This window comes from Ovis canadensis, chromosome 13 (genome assembly GCF_042477335.2).
Source record: "Ovis canadensis isolate MfBH-ARS-UI-01 breed Bighorn chromosome 13, ARS-UI_OviCan_v2, whole genome shotgun sequence".
Lineage (NCBI taxonomy): Eukaryota > Metazoa > Chordata > Mammalia > Artiodactyla > Bovidae > Ovis > Ovis canadensis.
The window spans coordinates 92,214,964-92,229,789 of NC_091257.1; the positions used below are offsets into that span (position 1 = coordinate 92,214,964).

At 54.0% G+C, this 14,826-nt stretch overlaps 1 protein-coding gene across 1 annotated transcript in view; it reads right to left on the bottom strand.

Moving 5' to 3' along the window:
- The window catches only part of PREX1 (phosphatidylinositol-3,4,5-trisphosphate dependent Rac exchange factor 1), a 178,537-nt gene that overhangs the window by 15,929 nt on the left and 147,782 nt on the right, over positions 1–14,826 (bottom strand). The window contains exons 17-29 of the mRNA XM_069548769.1: positions 13,392–13,484; positions 12,284–12,432; positions 10,467–10,552; positions 9,309–9,445; positions 8,533–8,644; positions 6,624–6,811; positions 6,165–6,326; positions 5,271–5,481; positions 4,605–4,881; positions 3,809–4,015; positions 2,387–2,475; positions 872–954; positions 621–711 (exon numbers count right to left, since the gene is read on the bottom strand). Of these exons, the coding sequence (XP_069404870.1) occupies positions 621–711; positions 872–954; positions 2,387–2,475; positions 3,809–4,015; positions 4,605–4,881; positions 5,271–5,481; positions 6,165–6,326; positions 6,624–6,811; positions 8,533–8,644; positions 9,309–9,445; positions 10,467–10,552; positions 12,284–12,432; positions 13,392–13,484 (1,885 nt within the window). The remainder of the gene's footprint in view (positions 1–620; positions 712–871; positions 955–2,386; positions 2,476–3,808; positions 4,016–4,604; positions 4,882–5,270; positions 5,482–6,164; positions 6,327–6,623; positions 6,812–8,532; positions 8,645–9,308; positions 9,446–10,466; positions 10,553–12,283; positions 12,433–13,391; positions 13,485–14,826) is intronic.

The following is a 14,826-nucleotide window of genomic DNA, read 5'->3' on the forward strand; positions in this document are numbered from 1 at the left end:
TGATTTTCCACTTACAGGAAGTTTAATAAATTCTTTTCAAAATTAAATTTTTTAAAGGGAGACATTTTTTCAGACAAGATCTATCGATAGCAATACAGGCAGCAAGTGAATATAGTTTAAAAACTGTAAAGATGTCGGCAGAGTCTGTGACTATGTCTAAAATGACCAAGAGGGTTAGGGGTTTTTGAGGGTGGGCAAACTGTGCTCCAGCCCTTTCCCTTGTGTTATACATGGGCAGACGGAGGCCCGGAAGGGCTCAGGGACAGCTCAGGGGTCCACACACGTTTTCTGTAAACGGTCAGATAGGAACTGATTAAAGCTTTGCAGGCATTTGGCTCCTATCACATGTTTTCTTTTGTTTTGATGACTCACGATAAATAAAAAATCATTCTCAGCTCACAGTACAAAAACAGGCTGTGGGCCGGATTCAGCCCATGGGCTGAGCTTGCTGACCGCCCCTGGACTGGCCCACAGCCATTCAGCAGGTGAAGGGTACAGCGGGCAGTGTGCGGCCCAGGCAGCCTGGCCCCCATCCAGCACACAAGCCACATCACAGGCTGTGTCCCTGATGGATGCGGGCTGGCATCCCTCACCCTGCCTGAGGACTCTTCTCTGCTCACCTTGTAAGCTGTGGTCCATGGGGAAATGCTTGGTCTCTTCAAAAGCTCTGCTCATGACTGGCCCCTTGAGGAGTGCGTGAATGGAGTCCACCTGGGCGAAAGGAAGCCCCGGGTTAATTTGGCCCTCGGGGCCCTCCAAGTGGCTAGAACCTGTGACCTCTGGCCCCTGCCCTGGCTCCTGACTTACGGGTTCTTACCTGGGGTGATGGGAAGAACGCAAGGTCAGGCCAGGGTTGGGACAAAGAGCCTACCTGGTTAAAGAGATGCTCTAGGCAGCCATGAAGCTTGTCCTGCTTGTCTGATGGGATCCTCATGTCACAGGGCAACTCATCCCCTGGCAGAAGGAAGAAACCACAGCCATCAACTATTCCTGCCCCATCACACACCTTCCCAGGCTCTCTCACAAGAAGGCAATGTAGCTACAGAGCTCCGAAACCCACAGCAGACTTGGAGCCTGACAGATCCAGGTCCTAGCTGTGCGACACTGCACAAATCACTTGACCTCTTTGAGCCTCAGTTTGTTTGTCCGCAAAATGGGCTACAGGAACTAAAACATTACACAACTGTAAGTCACTGTTACTACTTTCACTCTGAAAACGAGTGAAGGAACCAGAGCCCACATCTCTCATTCATCCCCCAGCCGTTTCATTGAAATCGCCTTCCTAAAACCTCCCCAGGGGTAGTTTTTGCAGCTGAATAGCTTCTGTGATGAAATATTTATCCAAGTTCAGAAATAGCTGTGATATTTCCTGAGCTTCTTTTTCTTCTGCCAAAGCGAAGTATAATTAAAATTAAATTTTTATGCACAGACACCTCCGGAAGGGCACACACGACAGCAGTGGCAGCGGGAGCCTGGGAACCAGGAGGCCGGGGAGCAAGGATGGTAAGGAGGCTGGTCACCACCCACCCTCTCCCACTCACGCCTTTCGAATTATGAGCCATGTGACTGTCCATCCCATTCACAAAATAAAAATGTTAAAGGCTGAAATCCATGGAGATTAAAACAAATTTCAGTCTTTCGGTAAAAGTTGCAAGTAACTTTCAGTCGAATGTATGTGCTCAGTTGCTCGGTCGTGTCCAGCTCTTTCGCAACCCCATGGACTGCAGCCCACCAGGCTCCCCTGTCCATGGGAGTTTTCAGGCAAGAATACCGGAGTGGGCTTGCCCAGGGGATCTTCCCGACCCAGGGATTGAACCTGTGTCTCCTGCATTCGCAGGCAGATTCTTCACCAATGAGCCACCCTAACTTATAAATTCTTATTTATGTCTGTCTGTCCCTCCAGCCATCCACTCACATTTCTCCACCTCTGCGCAGAAATACATGTTCACCAGTGATCCCCAAATATCCTCAATGGTCATTTCTGTGGGAGAGGCTCAGATTCTGACTGATTTTCAGGTACTTCTTTTGTGTTGTGTGAATTTTGGGTTTGAGCACATGTCATTCCTGGAAACCATCAGGTCGCCCTATTTTAGCAATGCGGGGGACCGCATCCCACCTGGTAACTGGATCAGGAGCGTTTCTATCTGTTCTGTGTCCACGACATTCACAGAGAACATGAGCTCTACAAGGGCCTGTCTTTTCAAAATGCACGGCTGTGGTCCCAGCACATAACAGGTGTGCTATAAACACACGCAAACTGAGTGAAGGAAAACCATTACCAAACCATGCAAAGCAACAGAAAACAAGAGAATGTGTAGGCAAGTGTACCAAAATAAAAACACACAGCACGATCTCACCAGGGGACCCCCTCAGCCCTGGCACTCACCGGAGCCCATCTCGTCGCTGCCCAGGTAAGAGCTGTTACTTCTCACGCTGGTGTAGGACAGAACAGAGTCCCGATTGCTGTTACACTCACTGCAGAATGGCAGAGAGGAAGGTGTGAGTCAGCCCTCTGCCTCCCCGCTCACAGCCTCTGGTCCCAGCATCCGGAACCCACTTTCTGGAGTGTAGACAAAACCCTTGGGTAGATGACAGGCCCAGAGAGAGCCCTGTTGGCCAAGCACCAGTGCCACAGATGGGGAAGGTTGTCCCAGTGGGATCGCTAGGTCCCACCCTGGAGGAACCTCTCTAGGCCTCGGTATAGAAACACAGAGATGGTAGGTGGACAGTGACTCATCTTCATTCGGGTATAATTACCATCACTGCCCTCGTGGGACAGTCTTGTCTCGAGACACATCTGCACCCCTACACTCGACTACACGGCCTGGCTGGAAACCTCCTAGGAACAAAGGCTGTGTGTGCTTAGCTTGTGTCCCAGGAACTCAGTCCCGGTAGCTCATGGGGAATCAAAAACCACAACCCTGAAATTCTTTCCTTCACTTTTCCGACAACTAAAAGGAAAAATGGGAGGATCCCAAAATGTCAGAATGGAAACGCAGAGATAAGATCTTGGTCTGTGGACACAAGGTTCCAAGAACACATGGGACCCAGTCAGCCAGACCATCTCATTACACAGGACACCAAGAAACACTAGGCCCCTTGAAGACTGAAAGGCTATAAACGCCGGGAGGACGGGGCCCAAGGCCTTGCCAAATTCTATCAGTTCTCTTTTTGCCCCAAACCATATGAAGTGTCCCTCCAAGGTTCTAGTTTAACCACAACCGTCAGATGTTAGAGAGCCTTTTCACGGGGGGCCACAGCGCTGGTTTGTGGTACGGAATTCCATTCACTCCACGGTTTATTATAGGAAATTGAGTTTTCAGTCTGTTCAACCCACTAATTAAGACTTCACCCATCTTGTTAATAATTAACCAGGAGAAAACAATTCAGATCCTCGAGAGTTAGGAGGGAAAAAAAATAGTCTTACTCCCTGGATCAAGGAAAAACAGTGTTGCAAAAACCTGAGGCCTGAGGTTGATTTTAAAACACACAGATCTTGACTTTTTCCTGGACTACATTCTATCAACGTATGGGGACAGAAATCGAGGTGGAAAGGATCAGTGGTGTCCCCAAGGGGGCAGGCCCTGAAACATTAGTCTGGGAGGAGGGAGGCTGAAGAGTGGATCCAGGGTGTGCTGTGGGACTCAGATAACTCCCCAGAACCACAAACCACACGGGTAGGCAATAGCACCCTGTCCCACAGCTTCCTGAGAAACGTCCTCTGATTCTGACCTTTCCACAGCCAGGGCCTCAGCTATGCCTCCACACCAAACCCCACGAGACCCTCCCAAGCCAGGCCTGCCCCCACCTGTAGGAGTCCCGGTAGCTCATGGTGTCGTGACCCGAGTCCTCCTGATCCTCCTCGCACACCTTGAAGCACACCTTCTTGCTGCCCCCGTGGTCGGTCCTGTCCATCTCGCTCTCTTCGCTGACCAGCGGTGGGGAGGAGGCCTCCTCGGCCAAGGTGGGGTCGCAGGACCCACTGGAGGTGGGCTCTGTGATGGTGGACAGTAGCCTGTGGGAGCAAAGACTTGTGAGCAAAGACACAGGCCCCCCGGTCATTTGTCACCTAGAACCGCCCGCCTTCTGGATTTAGCCAACTTCATCCCTGAGGAACCATTTCAGCCTCCCTTATGCCCCGCATCATCCAGCCAGCCTAGAACTTCGATCAGAGAACTGAGCGACTTGTGTTGGTGAGAACGCTTTGCTAGGTGGTGCTGTGCGTCCTGCTGCAAGGCACCAAAAGGGCCATCACGTCCAGTCGTCTTTCCCTCTCTGCAGTGTTGAAATAATAAAGATCCCCCCAAACCTTTCACTGATAGTTTCAGCCTCTACTGACGATGCTGCCTACATCCATCCTTTCATTAGAGCAGCGGTTCTCAATCAGGGTGATTCTGCCCCTAGAAGGCCTCTGACAACATCTGAAGACATCTTAGGCTGTCTCAACTAGGGGAGGGAGTGCTACTGGCATCTGGTGCGTAGAGACCAGGGATACAGCTAATAACCACTAATGGACAGGACACCCCCCCACTCCAAAGAATAATTCTACTCAAAATGTTGATGGCGCAGATGTTGGGAAATCCTGACCCTGACACAGGGCTCACCTGTTGATCTGAGTGACATATTGCTTCATCTCCTTCAGGGCCACATCCAGTTTGGTAAAGAGCTGCAGGTAGGCATCCTGGATCTCACGGTCCTCCTGCTTGAGCAGGAAACTCAGGCCTCGGTCCTCCTGGCCAAGGGCTCCACTGGCTGGCCCAAAGCTGCTGTCGTTGGGACCCTGACGTTGTGGGTCCCCATCCGCAGCAGGCAGGCACTTCCAGGATGGGGCAGCCATGGTGGTGATGCAGTGTTGGGTATAGGACATGGGGTTCAGGTGACCTACGGGAGGGAGGAAAAGCTCACAAACCTACTCTAAGGATCTCAGTAAATGAAAAAAGTTTCCCTTTAAAATATTCTTTTAATACATTAAACTGCTTTAATAAGAAAGTTTCAATTTGGTGCCAATACACTCTTAACTACTATGATCATTTTCCTGCCTGGAATGTAGACATGATGGCTGGTACTCCAGCAGTCATTTTATACCATGAGGCATCTTTCAGGATAAAAGCAACATTTAGAGATGGGGGCATAGAAAGATAGGAGGAATCTGGATCTGTGATGACCATAGAGCCACCGTTCCAGCTCTAGCCTGTTGGCCTTCAGATATGCTCTGTTTAAGTATTGTACTATGAGACCTGAACACATTTTTGATGGACACATGCAATTACCTTGCTCTGGGTCAAGGCCGATGAGGGAGGGTTTGCGACCAAAACGGATGCTGAAGGACCTCCCAACTGAGGGAGTGGTCTTGGGGTAGGATACTTCCATGATGTTGACGTGGCAGTTGGTGGGGCAAAAGTCCAGGCCACATAGTGGATGGGGTTCCAGGAGTGCTTGTTTGAAGGGTGGGCTGATCCTGCTTTTTAGCTGAGCTGCAAACTGAGAAAGGTCGGGGGGAGGCATGGGGTTATTACTTAAGGGTCTGGGAATTCTGGCACACCTCCAGTACCCACTTTATCCTACCTTAGGCCAGACATACCAAAACTGAAAAAAATGCCAATAAGTCCAAATGAAAAAGTAAATTCCCCTGCACTGCCTTTCACTGGACCCAGATTTCAGGGAAGTCCTGGAGGAATGTGAGGCCTCCAAGTACCTACCCACCTAGATGTCTCCATTTCAGCTGCACCTGAGGTGTCCTGGAAGAACATCTCTCCCTGACCCAGCATCTGTGAGGTTCAAGTAAGGCTGCCTCCCCATTCCTGCAGAACTTGCACAGGCCCAGGCAGGGGACCCAGGCCAAGCCAACGAGAGCTCTCATCGTATTCTATTTCTACTCCGGTTGCTAAGGCTAAAGCTACTAAGGGCCATTTTATCATCACATGAAAAGGGCCTGCCTGAGAGCAAAACCAATAAGGAAAACAAAGTCAACAGGAGAGAGGTCCTGTTCTTGTAACAGTGTGGTATCTGTTTGAGTGCTGGATACGACCATGCCTGAAGCTTCCCTATGGACATTTCGGTAATATAAACCAGTTAATTATCCTATTTGTTTAAGCTAAGTTGGGTTGGCATTTGACATTTACAACTGAAACGCCCTGAGTTGAGACCCTGTAGGGTGTAGGCACCTCCTGGTAGCGGGTGATCCTCTGGCCGATGCTCTCCAGCTTGGTGTCACAGATGGTGCGGAACTCGAAGTGGGACATGGTCCTCATGTTGCTGCTTAGGGCCATGAGCCGCCCACAGTTCTGCACGAAGACACTGTCATCGGCAGCAAAGGCCTCAAGGATCTGCAGAAATATCAACTGCTACTGAGTACTCACTGGGCACCTGGGAGAGTCTTAAGGAGTTTATCTTGAGAGATTACTATACACCTTGTAATACACGTGTGGGTCAGGTCTATTATTGGCCCACTTAACAGATGAGTAAACTGAGGCTCAGAGATAAGAAGTCAGTCTCCTAAGCCCCACAGCTACCAAGTGGAGCGGCAGGAATTAGGACCAAGGTTGTTCCCCAGGCTAACTCGGAGGACATGGGAGTCAGGTTGCTCCACCCCTCCCCCAGAGCAGGGCCACAGCCAGCAAGACCTTGGCAGTGAGGCTGAAGCAGCCGCGGGGCTCCACGATCTTCTCCAGCACGTGGCACTTGATGCCCGCCGTGCTCACATACTCGTACACAACGCCATGCTCCAGGTGCACGTTGTCCACTGTCAGGCTGACCAGAGGGCTGTCCTCGTGCTGGCTCGGCTGGGGGCCCAGGGACATCAGGGGGAAGGCTGGAAGCCAGAGGGACAGGTGACCCTGCGGAGGGGGCACCACCCCACGCCAAGCCAGCCCCCGGGCCCAGCACCGCAGGCCACCTACATTAGCCAGGCGGGGAAACTGAAACCTGTGCTGCGGCTCTTTTCACTTTTGCCAGCCCACTGTCACTCACTCCTTATTCTAAAAAGTTTTCCTTTCAGGAGTCAAGCCTTGAGTCTCATTCACAGTCTCTGCGGCTCCGAAAAGGAGACTCGTTTGCCATCCATACCCTCCCCCAGAGGCAAAGGCCTGGCCGTTCAGCATGTTTGATTTCCTCTATTTACAGTGACTGGTTCAGGAACAAGCATGTGACCCAAGCTGAGCCCATGAGAGGGAGATCTGTCTGGATCTACAAAGAGAAGGAGACATCCTCTTTTTCAACTGGATTTCAAGTTACCAGAGCCACTAGGTGGAGAAAATAGCATGTAAGAGGGAAACCAACTCAGAGGGAGCAGAGCTGAGAACTGGAGAAAATGAAGGCCTCCTCAGTATATGAAATGCTGGATCGAGCCAGACCTGAAGCTCATTAACCCTACTCAGCCTTTTTAGTTTGCTGAGCCAGTGTTTTTATGGAGCCCAGTTTCAGTCGAGATTAACAGGGTCCCAGAGAGACTGTGACTCCTTAGAGGTCACACAGCTAGGTAGTGATGCATCTAGGAAGGAGGCACTTTATGGCGTGAAGCAGTTTCCTTCCCACCTGCTCCAAAGAGTACTCTCAGCGCACACACTTCACCTTTTCCCCCTCACCCTCCAGGCTACGTCCCCAATTATCAACTTTTTTTGTTCTTTTGTTCGTTATCTTGTTCCCCTCATGTCAGGGCCCTAAGGGCAGAGACCCCGTTTGCCTTGTTCACTCCTGTTTCCCCAGCTCCTTGAACATGACCTGGCACATAGTAGGTGCTTCTACTTATTGAATGGAAGTTTCGAAACCACCAGCTCTTCCCAGTGTGCTTTATCCTCGTCATCAGTGGGGTCACCCATGTGCTGGGGGAAGGAGGCCCACAGCCCTTTGTTCTCAGAGGGGCATAAACCGAGCTCAGAGCGGGCCTCCAGTCTCTCCCTCTTCCCATCAGCCTGTCTCCTTTAGGACCCCTCTTTCAGGCTGTGGGTGTTTTAGCAGCAAGGGAACAGCTCCTCGAGGGCAGGGAATTTTTTGTTTTATTCCTTACTGTATCCTCCGAACCTAGAACTGAGGCTGACACATAGTAGGTGCCGACTAAATGCTTGGAGTTTGACTGATAGCTCCTCCTCTCCAGTTGCTTCTGTGCTCTTGCTAGGCTGGGGGCAGGAGGAGGCGTGGGAAGATCAGGGGCTTTCAGTGCCATGGTGTCTGACAGCTCTGGGCTCCTTGCTGGTGACTTTGGGGTCAACAAAGAAGCAGGGTTTACAGGGATGGCTGGGGAGCTGTTTCCCTGAATCAACCAAGTGAAGAGCCACAGAAGGAAACGCAGGCCTGCTGGCACCTTGATTAGAGCCCAGGGAGACACCGTTCAGACCTGTGACCTCCAGAACAGTAACGTAGTAAATGCATGTGGTTTTAAACCACCAGGTTCCTAGTGCTTTGTTACGGCAGCGATTGGAGACTGATACAGAAATGACAGCATCAAGGAGGGCTGGATGGGACTGGGAGGAGTGTGGACACAGAGGACCCAGTCCCTACGGGCGTCTCTGGCTCACAGCCTGCCTGTCCCGTTACCTGAGTCGAGCTGGTCTTCCTCTCGGGCCCCCTCGCCCCCGGGGTCCTCGCCGGCGGCCTCCCGGGCCTCCTGCGCATCCTCATGGGTGCGGTGGATCCACTGGTACAGGCCCTGTGTGGGGAGCCGAGTAAGAGGGGTGCCACGACACCCAGAGCCCAGGTGCATGCTGTCCCGACTCTAAAGCTCAGGGCTGCAGCCTGTTGGCGACACCACCTTCAGAGAGCCCTCCCAGACTTCACTCTGAAAACTTCCTGAGGGATCTCCAGCCACACTCGGCCCTCAGCGTCCACAGTCTACGCTCCTCACAGAAGCCAGGGGAGGGGGAGCACTGAAAACGTAAGTCAGCTTCATGGGAGCAGAAAGCTTGTCTCTCCTGTGGCCCCAGGGTCTAGAAACACGCCAGGCAGACAGCAGGTGCGCAGGAAACGCTTATTAAATAAACCAGTGAACCACTGTCCACAGAACCCTGGGTCCCCAACCAAGTACAACATCAATTTCTTATCATCAGTGTGACTAGTTGCCCAACGTGCCTGTGTGGTAAGAAAAGAGGGTCTTATCACACCCATTTCACAACTGTAGAAACTGAGGCCGTGAGGTTCAGGAAAGCAGAGGGGTCCCTAGAGCCCAGGCCCAGCTCAGCCCTCAGGTCCGCAGCCCCACCCCACCCAAAACCCTGTGGTGCCTGTAGGCTTCTCCCCAGAGAAGGGAAGGTGCCCTCAGCCTCCACCCCAGTGAGCAGGGCTTCCCTGATCCCCTTGGCTGCCAGGCGGCTCACCAGGGCCTCTTCTTGGCGGCTCCGGAATGCCTGGAAGTGCTCCAGGACCTCTGAGGCTCCGTCATTCATCACATTGTTGCCATTGACCTTCAGGATGCACTGGCCGGCACAGAGCCCTGCAGCCGCAGCCTCGGAGCCTAAGGGGGACAGGAATGCTTGAGGCTGGATACCAGGTGATGAGAGGCCGGGGCGGTATCAGGCAAGGGCGAGTAACCACATGCACCTGTCCCTCACCCCACACCAAAGGGCACCTCCATCCTCCCACCTCGCAGCCACTCTCCACCCCGCGCCAGTGGGCAGGACAGGCACTGTCATTCCCATTTGGCAGAAGAAGAGACTGAGGCTCAGAGAAGTCGCAGTGAGCCCAAGGTCACGTGGCAAGGGAGGCTGGCCTTGAACCCAGGCACATGTCACTCCAGAGCTTCGTCTCCTTCGCGTGTGTGCCTGCTACTCACTTCAGTCGTGTCTAGCTCTTTGCAACCCCATGGACAACAGCCCGCCAGGCTCCTCTGTCCATGGGATTCCCCAGGCAAGAATACTGGAGTGGGCAGCCATGCCCTCCTCCAGGGGATCTTCCTGACTCAGTGAATGAACCTGCGTCTCTGGCACTGCAGGTGGATTCTTTACCGCTGAGCCACCAGGGAAGCCCTCTTCTCCTTTAAGTCCCACAACAACCCCATGATACTGAAGCCAGGGTCAGCCCCGTTTTGCAGATAGAGAAACACAGGCTCAGAGAGGCAAAGTGGCTCTCTCAAGTCATGTGTCTAAAAGAAGCCAGGTTTCAAACCCAGGTCTACCAGGCTCCAAGGGCATGTTCTCTCAGCTGCCCCATGAGTCTCAAACTGCCACATTCCTGCCTGGCAATAAGGAGCTGGAGCTGAAGAAACGCTGCCCTGTTTCGAGTGAATGTACATTTTTCTCACTTCGCCACAGTCCTCATCACTCCCTAGTGCTTCCTTTCAGCTGCCCATGTGTAGCTGCCCAACCCCCATAGACGTGCATATTTACAAGCCTTGGCTCCCAGCAAAGAAGGTAAGTGCTAACTGTGCGCTAAGAGGCACAGGCCTGGAGCTAACTGGGCAGGTGCCTCTGAACTCCTACACACACAACAGACTGGCCTCCCAAAGCCCCACTCCATGTCCCTGGGCTCCCACTCACCTCTCCCCACCGCGTAGACATATGGCGGGGCTGCTCCACGGATCTGGAAGCACAGCGCCTCTGGATGGTCGGGGACTTTGACAATCCTGCACCGAACAGAAGCTGCCATAAGGTACAGCAGTGTCACTCCGGAAAGAGAGCCCAGGGGGCCACCAAGGGAGCCCCTGCCTCCCGGGCTTTTGGGAAATCCAGCCCCAGACAGCAGCAGCACCAGACTTTCCAAATGCATAGAGAAACCTCGCTCAACCAGAGCGCACAGAGCAGGGCCTTTGATTCCTCAGAACCAGCCAGCCCACCTTTGGAAAGTCCGTCTGTGCACCCTCCTAACCCTTCACTATCATCCTCTGGGTGAAAAGAGGCCTTGTGGCCACCAGACCTTGGTGAGTGCATATTTTATTTAATAATCACTTACTTGGAGGGTGACAAGTGACCCCCAGCACATCTGGGTGCTGACTCCAGAAAAATGTCCACGTGTCCCCCAGAGATCACGATTTGAAAGCCCAGAAGACCCAGCCACTCTGTGGGTGAATCACCAGGGCAGAATGGGCAGCCCCTGCTCAAGATCATTATTAATCCAGGGGCTTCAATGTAGCCATCGGCTTCCCCGTCTAAGGCATGTCCCCCACATTAGGCCTTGGATCATCCCTACCTGCCATAAAAAGCCGTCTTGGGAGCCTGTTCTCAAACCCCAGGTATTTCTGGAACTTGAAGCGGGCATGTTCCACCATGGTGATTTCTCCCACTTTTACATACCAGCCAAACCATCAATCATGTCCCCGAAACTGACAAGCCTCTGAACTGAAAGAATGCTATTTAAAACTTTCGATCACTCCCATCAACAGAAAACCAGGAGCATCTGCCTTAAATAAAACGGAGAAGCGAAAAGCAAACGCGCAGGATTTAAAATAGAAAACGCTCCTCCCGGTGCCTCTATCTGGTAAGCGACCACTTCTCACCGCGGCTGGGAGGGGCCGGCCGGCAGCCTCCTCTCCACGCTTCCTGCTTCCGCCCCCGCCCTGACAATCTAGCCTCCACCAGAGAGATGCTGCGCTGCCCAGGACCTGGGTCAGATCACGCCGCCCCTCCGCTCAGAACCTTCCAGTAGCTCCATGCTCCTTACTGTGGGCACAGGTCCTCTACTGTCTGACCGACCTCACTGCCCACCCTGTTCCAGCTCTATCAGCTTCCTCACTGTTGCTCAAACATACTAGCCCCAGTGCCCCCAGGGGGGCCTCTGCACTTGCTGTTTCCGCTGCCAGCAACCCCCCTCCTCCAGATGTCCCCCTGACCCCCTCCCTCACCCCCCTTCAGGTCTTCACCTCCGTTCTCAGGGGCATCTCCCTGACACACATCTCCTCCACACAGCCCATCTCCTGTCCCAGCTTTATAATGGGTTGGGTAAATGTTCGTCTGGATTCTTCTATAAGATGTAATGCAAAAACCCAAATGATTTCTGGCCGACCCGATATATTGGTCCACACTCACTACCTCCTGGTACGTCCCTCCCTTTTCTGCTTTGACTTTGTTCGTCTCCTGCTCTAGCCTCCAAACAGACTGAGATCTGCGAGGAAACGGATCTATGCAGACGGGACTGCGTCCCCTGGGCCCAAAACACCAGCGGGCACACAGCAGACACCCAGTAAGCACTGTCAGCTGAACAGAGCCAGCAGCACCTTGGCACGTGCCTGCAGGAGGACCCGCCAGCCACGGGGACCTGGGTCAGCCGGGCACCCCCCACCACCACCACTGCCCCTGGGACCCGGGCAACCCATCCCGAGAGGAAGGCCCCCAGACACCCCGCCCCTGGCGACACTCACTCTTTGGCCTTGGCGGCTACCAGGAGGCGCAGCGGGCGGCGGGAGCAGAAAGACTGGTTGAGGATGGACTCCACCTCAGCCAGGGGCCGCAGGAACACCAGATCCTCGTTGATGGAGTAGACCTTCCTCCCCACCTGCAGGCCGGCCATCTGGGCGGGGGCGGGGTGGCGAGGGAGACGAGCACACCGGGTCACTGACCCCCTCTCCTCACTAAGGAGCCGCTCGATTCAGCGGCGCAGAGTCACCAGCCCCAGGGACCAAGCAGGACCCGAGTGAGACTCCCCCCGGGGCATCCTCGCTGCCCTCTGTGGTAAACAGTGAGGCGGGCTGGTGAGACCCATGCCAGCCAACGAGCTATGAAGGGAGGCCTGTGGGGGCCGCTAACGGCAAAGACATCTTCCCTGAGAAGAAGCTTCCAGCCCGCCCCTGCTTCCTGCCCGGCTCTGCAAGGACACAAGGCATCGACCTGGGGTGGCCACCTTGTCACCACGAGGCCTTGGCCAGCAAAGGTGAAGAGATGTCAACCCTGAACCAAGACTTATAACCACCTCCTTCTAGACTGCTTACATCACAAGAAAACGGAAGCCCTGGGGCTCCAGCCTCTGTCAAGCCCAGCCTGCGGCTACTACATGCAGCCAAACGCCTTCCTGATCGTTATAAGGAAGCAAACAGAGCCCCCTGGGAAAAGTGGCCAGCGCCTCTCTCCCAGCCATCTGCACACCCCTGACAACAGCTGAGAGGCCCTGGGGCTGAAGCCTTGGCCTCCCTCCTCCAGACTTCGTATCCATCTCGGAGCAGCAAAACAAACCTGCCTTGTTCCGCGGCTGGTTTTTCTATAATCAGCTGAGGCCCCGTGCGGTTTTGATTTGTTTTGTGTGTGTGTGTGTTTGGCCCCTGCACGGCCAGCAGGGGGAGCTGGTGGTCCACGCTGGGAGGGCAGCCTGGCTCCCAGGGGCTCCATCACTAGTTCCCAGAGACCTGGACTCAGTCTCCCCAGGAGGACAAGGAACCACTGCCATTCCCGGGCTTTCTGAGCTGGAGGAGGGTGCCCCACTCTCCTGTCCGCACGCAGCCCGGGAGCCGGGGTGGCCCCTCTGAGCCGCCTCACCTCCGCCAGCGAGCCCCTCTGGACCGACTTCACCACCACAGCCTTGTTCTTCTCCTCGATGTCGAAGCCGTAGTCTTCCTCCTGGGGCAGGATCTGAGGGTTCGAGGCAGGAGAGGTAGTGAGACAGGGAGGGGGGCCTGGAGCCTGCCCCAGCTTGGCCCCAGGGGGGCGGGTTGGAGGGCACCGTGCCCAGCCGGCTCCTCATGCCCCAGACCTCCTTAGGGCGGGGCTGGGAGTGGGGTGACCATGCATTCACTTAGCTTTCTTGGCCTGCCTCCCCTTTCCTCCTCCCAACCTGAGGACAGAGCCTCCTTATTTATTATGCTCCACTGTCTCCCCATCTGCTGTCACACTGCAGGTGCTCAATAACAGCTTACTGCCTTAATGAAATAAATCAGACCCCAAAGTGTCCTGCCACCAAGAGCTTAGGGACAGGAAGGGGGTTTAGGGAGGAGCAGTCCCTCCCCATCGCAGGATGACAAGAAGGTTGGGAGGTTTGGGGGCGTCCGTGGTGGTGGGGATATAGGGAAATGCATTTATTTTCTCAGTACATATTTTGCCGAGCTGCTGTCTATTATATGGGCCAGGTACTTCACTGTTTTGGAAACGGCACCAAACAAGACACAGTTCCTGCCTCATGTACAGCTGACTGTCTAGCAGGAGAGACAGACTGCAAACAAAGAAATAGAGACTGTGGTGCCCAGGGGTGTATGTACTCTGAATTAAAATAAAGCACTTAATTTATGTGCTTTACAGTACATAATGCAGTACAGTACAGTACTTCTGAATGCAGTACAGAAGCAGGGCCAGGGGAGGGGACATCTGCGCTGAGACCCAAATGGAACGAGGAACAGAAGTTTATAGAGGGGGAGAAAAGTGCTCCCGGCAGAGGGCACAGCAGGTGCCAGGGCCCTGAGTCAGGCCCCAGAGTCCTGGAGGGTAAGACGGAAGATCTGAGGGGCTGCGCTAAGTGGGGCGAGGAGCGAGGAGCACAGGAGAGGGAGGAAAAGAGGCAGGGAGGTTTTGTCCCAAGTGTGGTGTGGAGCGCTTGAGGGCTTTGTGGTGGGAGAAATGGGAACTGGATCAGCACCCCCCCCCCCTTAAGTACGATAGGAAAGGCGTGAACAGAGCCGCCTGCACGTCAGGCAGGCTTCAGCCCCAACTCTGGCTTATGCCAAGAGACCCAGCCTCTCTGAGCCCCTCTCCCAGTTGCCTGCTGTGGGCCAGGCCTCAAGGTGGAGGCTGCGGCTCGCCAGGAGGCACAGAAACAGGATGGGCTAGGCTGGTAAAACACCTGTCCGGGCTGGTAAATGTCCTACCTTAACTGCAAGGCTAGTTGCAGCAACTGAACAAGGGTGCCGGCCCAGAAGACCCAAGGCTTTGGTGTGAGAGGGGTCATTTCAGGAGGCCATCCTCCCTGTGAAGGCTAGGCTGA